The sequence below is a fragment of the Punica granatum genome, chromosome 5 (assembly GCF_007655135.1).
Source record: "Punica granatum isolate Tunisia-2019 chromosome 5, ASM765513v2, whole genome shotgun sequence".
Lineage (NCBI taxonomy): Eukaryota > Viridiplantae > Streptophyta > Magnoliopsida > Myrtales > Lythraceae > Punica > Punica granatum.
Window position 1 is genome coordinate 31,477,089 of NC_045131.1, and position 5,729 is coordinate 31,482,817.

At 40.2% G+C, this 5,729-nt stretch overlaps 1 protein-coding gene across 4 annotated transcripts; it reads right to left on the reverse strand.

The window, feature by feature from the left end:
- Positions 1-316: 316 nt before the first annotated feature.
- Positions 317-5,343, reverse strand: LOC116208441 (eukaryotic translation initiation factor 2D). 4 transcript variants are annotated; one of them, XM_031541891.1, is made up of 9 exons: positions 5,146-5,343; positions 4,604-4,810; positions 4,193-4,304; positions 3,263-3,453; positions 3,061-3,155; positions 2,548-2,976; positions 1,957-2,065; positions 1,225-1,861; positions 317-662 (listed from the first exon to the last, which is right to left on the reverse strand). In XM_031541891.1, exons 2-9 carry the CDS (start codon positions 4,736-4,738, stop codon positions 541-543), a joined length of 1,830 nt encoding a protein of 609 aa, XP_031397751.1. In that variant the 5' UTR covers positions 4,739-4,810; positions 5,146-5,343; the 3' UTR covers positions 317-540. The 4 variants fall into 4 exon arrangements, with proteins under 4 accessions (XP_031397751.1, XP_031397750.1, XP_031397752.1 ...); XM_031541890.1 differs by having other exon boundaries at positions 5,060-5,343; XM_031541892.1 differs by having other exon boundaries at positions 3,263-3,402; positions 5,017-5,343.
- Between the last annotated feature and the right edge of the window lie 386 nt (positions 5,344-5,729).

Genomic DNA, 5,729 nt, shown 5'->3' on the forward strand with positions numbered 1-5,729 from the left:
AGTGCTCAAATTAACATTTCAGCACTTGTTGTCACATTCCCATGTGTTGTGCGAAAAAAGTAAGCAAAAAGAACAATATTTCCATTGCTACGCAGAAATGAAATAAAATAGAGTAAGCACCTATTCCTCCACTTCATTTTTCTCATTTGGTGTTACTTATGTCAGTTGTGAAGGACAACCCCTCGTAATAATGTTCTCTTTAATTTGATCGACTGAACATTGCTCAATCACAATTTTTCTCTAAATACCACTACATTTCTTTCAATAAAATCCATTCCATTCCATACCATTCTTGCATACCAAATGAGATCAAAGGGAAGGGAAATAATATTTAAAATATAAAAAAGAACTATTATGTAAGATCATTTTGGTTGCAGAATCCAAATAAATACCATCGCAGTGTAGTGCACGGAAGTAACAAGTTATTTTGGTCGTATTCATGTAAGGCGTGGAGGTCCAAGATCAACACGGCAGCAGGAAGAAGAGTTCACATGTAAACTATATACAGCCGCCATCACATCTGATCGAGCACAAACACGTTCATTTCTTTGTTTTGTCAAGAACTTCTATATACTTCTTCGGGATCCCATACTGTTCGATGAGATGTCTTGCCAGATCTTCAATCACACCACCTTGGAGCAGAACCTCGTATCCCTTTTTCCCTGGAAGTAATAGATCAAAATGAACAAGAGATGTTATAGATGATTAAATCAGATAACTCTTATGTTCAGGGCAATACATAAACCAAAACAACACACTGGTGGGAAGTCGCTCAATAACAATGAAACAATGATTTTGATCATACTGGCAGCAGGTGGAGGTTACATACTGTCGGCAGAAAGAAGTTACTTTAGGCGAATAATTTAAAGAGGTTTTCTTGCTTTAATATGGCAAATTATACTCAAGGGGATCTAAGTAGACTTTTCAATGTCAGGAAGAGAGCAATTTGGAGATCATGGAAGTGGTTATGAGGATTTACTGTCCCAACTTCAGTACACACTGAATTTGTGGTCCAGACCCAACATAACATCATTTCAGTTGCAACCATCCGTTTGCCAATCCCTAAAGTGGAAATTCTGCAAAGTGGAAGCGTTATACCATTCGACTGAAAATTTTCAGTTGAATAGAGCTCAAATTTGTCCTTGGTCACTTGCTCCAAATATTATGACAGGACGCAGCTCCAAGACGTAATGAGTTATACACCATATCAAAGAGATATGATACCTGGAAGTTCTGCCACAGTCGTGCTGCAGGCAAATTTCTTTTGTAGCTCTGATGCCAGTGCCTCGGGATCCACCATGAATGTTTCCAAACCCGAGAGTCTTGTCACTTTCTTATTGCCCTGCCTCCGTTCTGTCATTATCTGAATATCTTTAAGGGCTCCTTTTCTGACAACTAAATCCCCACCTCTTCTCACCAAATGATGCGGTTGCATACGGCTAATGAACATCGACCCTAAATCTTTTTTACGAACTTCAGTAGGATATGCTGATCCCTTCTTTATGGAACCTTTAAAAAGAGCATCACATAGGATTGCATCCAAAACCACAATGGACTTATCAGTCGGCTTGACCAGATTTTCTTGGTCAATATACCTAAATACGACATCAGAAGCTTCTGAGGCAGTATAAAGCTTTTCCTTTTCAGCTCCAACAGAAGCGAAAATGGCGTTGACATGGACGCTTGACTTAAAGACCTCAACAACCTCAAGAGTTTTATTTTCACCAGCAGCATGATCACCCAATTGCTCAGCTTTAACCACAAGCCGCCTTTCTGGCTTGAACATTGTGTACTCAGCAATATTGCGGTTGACACTTAACAATACGACTTCCTTCTTGTACTTGTCTTCTTTCACAGTAATCTGGGAAAGTTTAGGTAACCGTGGAAACTGTAAGAGCCAGTTGAAAGAGAAGTACAAGCACCAGACAAGACAAACAAGAAACAGCAAAAACTGACCAATCCTGCCACTGACTTGGCCTGCAACCACTTTGACAATTTTTTGTACGATGATTTCTTGATATCTAAGGTGACACCTGAAGGCCTGCAGGGTAATACATGACTTGACCTGCAGCAAGCACAAACAACAGCAATTCTCAGACTAATATGGCCCGAACCAGTAAAAGTTTACACAGCAAAATGCAAACATAAGGGGCAAATACTCATGATATACATCTGTGCTCTGTCATAGCAATAATGTATAGATCAATAAAGATGACAATGCATTCTATAAATGCACCAGCATAGCCTTCATCATCTCCATTCTGTGCCCTTAAGAATTACAAATAAACATCCTAATGCAAAGAATAATCAAGCTTAGCCCTGCTAGTCGGTACTAAAGAATACCAATATGCTAGTGTCACGAGATTAGTCATCCACAGAGACTCACTAAACGGGAGGGAGTGAGTTGACTGAGAGTCATTGATGGAACAATATACAGGAGAGACCAAGACCACTGCACACTTTTTAAAGCAGTAAGAGTCGAAGTAGAGAATCGGAAGGCACTAGTTAAAACAACATACACACCCATTGAGAGATGTACATCCTTACCATAGAGTGCTTCCAGGCATTGGAAGGTCTTTATCCTTAACTGTTGTATGCAAGGCTTGCAAAAGGCATTTGTCGAGAAGTGTATCAACATCCTCAGCATTGGCATTATGAAGCCCTTTAGCACTTGATCCATCAGCAGAAACAGTATCTGTTACCTCAAGGTGACCAATATCTGTGGCTAGCTGTTGATCACTATCTTTACTAGCATCCTTGCTTATCACCGGAATCAGTTTGTCACCTGGATTTACACTCATATCACTAGCAGTTTCAGACATTTTATATTCAACATCATTCTGTTGATCACTAAAGGCCACACTAATAGCTTCACAAGATTCTGAAGCTTGAGAAGATGATGAAAAAGCAGGATCCTCAAAAACCATGTCCTCTAAGAACCCGGCATTTGGCACAAAGTGGCTCTCCGCTGATTGCCTGAGCAAATAATTGAACCCATTGATCATGCCAATAGAGATTATTATGCAAATAAACACAAAATTAGTTTTCAGAGATACTTACCAAAGTAAATCTCCATAGTGATGAGTTATCCTTAAAGCCTTTCCACGCAATCCAGCTTTTATTGCTTCAGTGCTACTCATGGTGGTAGCTCCAACCTGCATGTGAATTCATCAGTTGTTCATAAGGAATATACTGATAATATGATCCTTAGAAGATGCAGGAGCTTCAAGTTGATGGCAGACAAACTGTTATGGGCACTTACGGCAATTGGAGCTGGGTTACCAGGAACTTTTATTGCCCATGGTTCGCCAGCTGTAAAAGAAGGAAGGCCTTCAAGCGGTACACTTATCCCAGGAAACATCAAATCCGCTCCTCCAATGATAAAGCGAGAAACCTCCCCTCCTTTAAGTGTGAAAGCAGGTAAGATTTCAGGGGCTTTCCACAAAGCATAAACTGCAATTGCAACTATGAGTTAATCATAAATGCCCCAAAAGTGAGCTTCAGTTGTAGGTGGAACTAACATGAAGGCACACCATTCCACACAAAATCCTAACCCAAAGAACAAGAATCTCCACTTCTCCCAACCTTTGCCTTTGCTTGCTTATTTTTATGTTCCATTTTCAAGTGAGAAGAGGAGGGATATAGCTTGAAATACAGAAAAGAAAAGAGTTATGGGAGGGGGATAAAACAAAAAGGGATATTGATGTATGAGACTATCTTTCCAGTATTGGGTTCAGCGGATTGTTGAGGTGAAACGCATATACCCATTTCAGGATTTTTTGTCAAAACGACTAGTAATTGCAAGTCATTCATATTCAGTGATTTGCTGTCACATCACTCGCTAAGTCTTTTTCAAGTGATGTAAATCAACCAAATCAACTATGAGATTATTTGGAATAGTTCATGGAATTGTATTACGAGTAAAGGATTTACAGATGTTCTCAGCCAGCTTCCTATTGACAAGTATTCAAGTAGGAAATGGACTTTTAATTAGTTGCTGAACATCAGCAATGTGAGGGGCTAGTATTGACATAGGCAATCTCTTTGAATATATCTGGAATAAAACAATGCATCGAATCCACTGATTAGTCTCAACCACGTTTTCCTCTATTATGTTTCTTTCAAACAAGATTTCTGACGTGAAACGAGCTATGATTGTCAGTGGTATTGGCTTGGGTTGCAATATTTGTACCTGTGGGGAATATCTCGGAGCCTCTTCCATCAACATCGAAGAACATGGGAAATCCTCCTTCCACAGTATACACATGCACCCGATTTTGAAGCTTTGCAACAGTTACCTCTGTCTGCGGGAAGAGGGCATCCATCCGAGGCAGCAAAAAAGCAAAGAATGTGAATAGTATGACCAAACAACTAAGGCCGACTCTTTGGACATATGGGGGTGCTATTATTTTTTATAGAAAGAATGAAAGTTGTCAAATTTGACACAACAAAAGTAAAACATCCCCCGATGTGCTTGGCAAAATTCTGCTTATTATGCCACTGGGATAATCAAGTTCAACAGAAAACGAGCACTTGGGAGAAGCTCGTGACATATCCAGGACTCTTCACAATCAGACACCGCTAGCGTGGAGACAGATTTTACCTTAGGAGGAAGAAGGGCATCAAAATCAGAGTCGGAGGCTCTGGGGAGCTTGTCGCGGAGGGTTCTTCGGAGCTTCTTCTTATCAGCTCCAGACAGCCTCTGCTGGTTCTTAGCCTCGAACGCCTTCTTGAACATTATTATAACTCCCCCAGTCTACTTCTCCTTGTTTGTATATATATTGCGGCTCTTAATCTTATCTATTGATTCCTGAAACAGGAAAGAGCAAATGAAATGCTTACTTTGATAAATCAAATCAAATTCAAATACTCACTTATAATAATATAAGTAAGAAAGGAGAGCGCGGCCAGCAGTGAATTGGGTTAAGCGCGGGAAACAATAAAATTGAACCACAAAAGTCAATCAAACCATAAAGCAGCCTCGACCCCCCAAAACTCAAACTAAAGAGGACGTACTGAGCAGACGCTCCGTTGGAGAGAGAGGAAGAAGAGGACAGACCGAAAGGTAGCTGGTAGGAGCTCTCCCCCTCTCTTAGCCCTCGCTCTCAGTTCTCTCGAATTCTCTCTCTCTCTCTCTCTCTCTACCTGTTCTCTCGATGTTCTGTCGAGTTCCCGTATGTATCTCCTTCTCTCTTTGTTCTCCGCTATCGGACTTGCTTCCCTCTTCTGTTATGTTTTCCTTCGTCTGATCGAAAGGTAAAAGCCGCAAAACCTACAAAAACCAGCGACGAGTGAAAAAAGCGCATCTGAAGCGGCGATAAATGGGTTAAGCAAAAAGGGAAAACATCCTGTGTGGGAGAGGTTTGCTCAGCCCAAGTGTTTTTATACTTGGATACAAGGCCCGCTATTATTTACATTTATTATTTTATACAAATATATATAAATATAATTGAAAGACAACGGCTCGGGTTAAGAAAATAATCGTTGAATTGTATTAGGATGATAAATATGAAAAATAATTTATATAGACTGTCGAATGGGAAATTTCCCGACCCGACAAAGAATGATTAGATTAGTCTGTGATACTTGAGATTGGTTTGGAGTCGCCACTATACCAATTTCATTAAGGTTGATGAGCCACCTAAGTCTAAGGGATCAAGACACTAATCACCTATAGATTTAATCTTTTGACTTGGTTTTCGAACTAAAGAGCTAGATCCGGAGCTCTA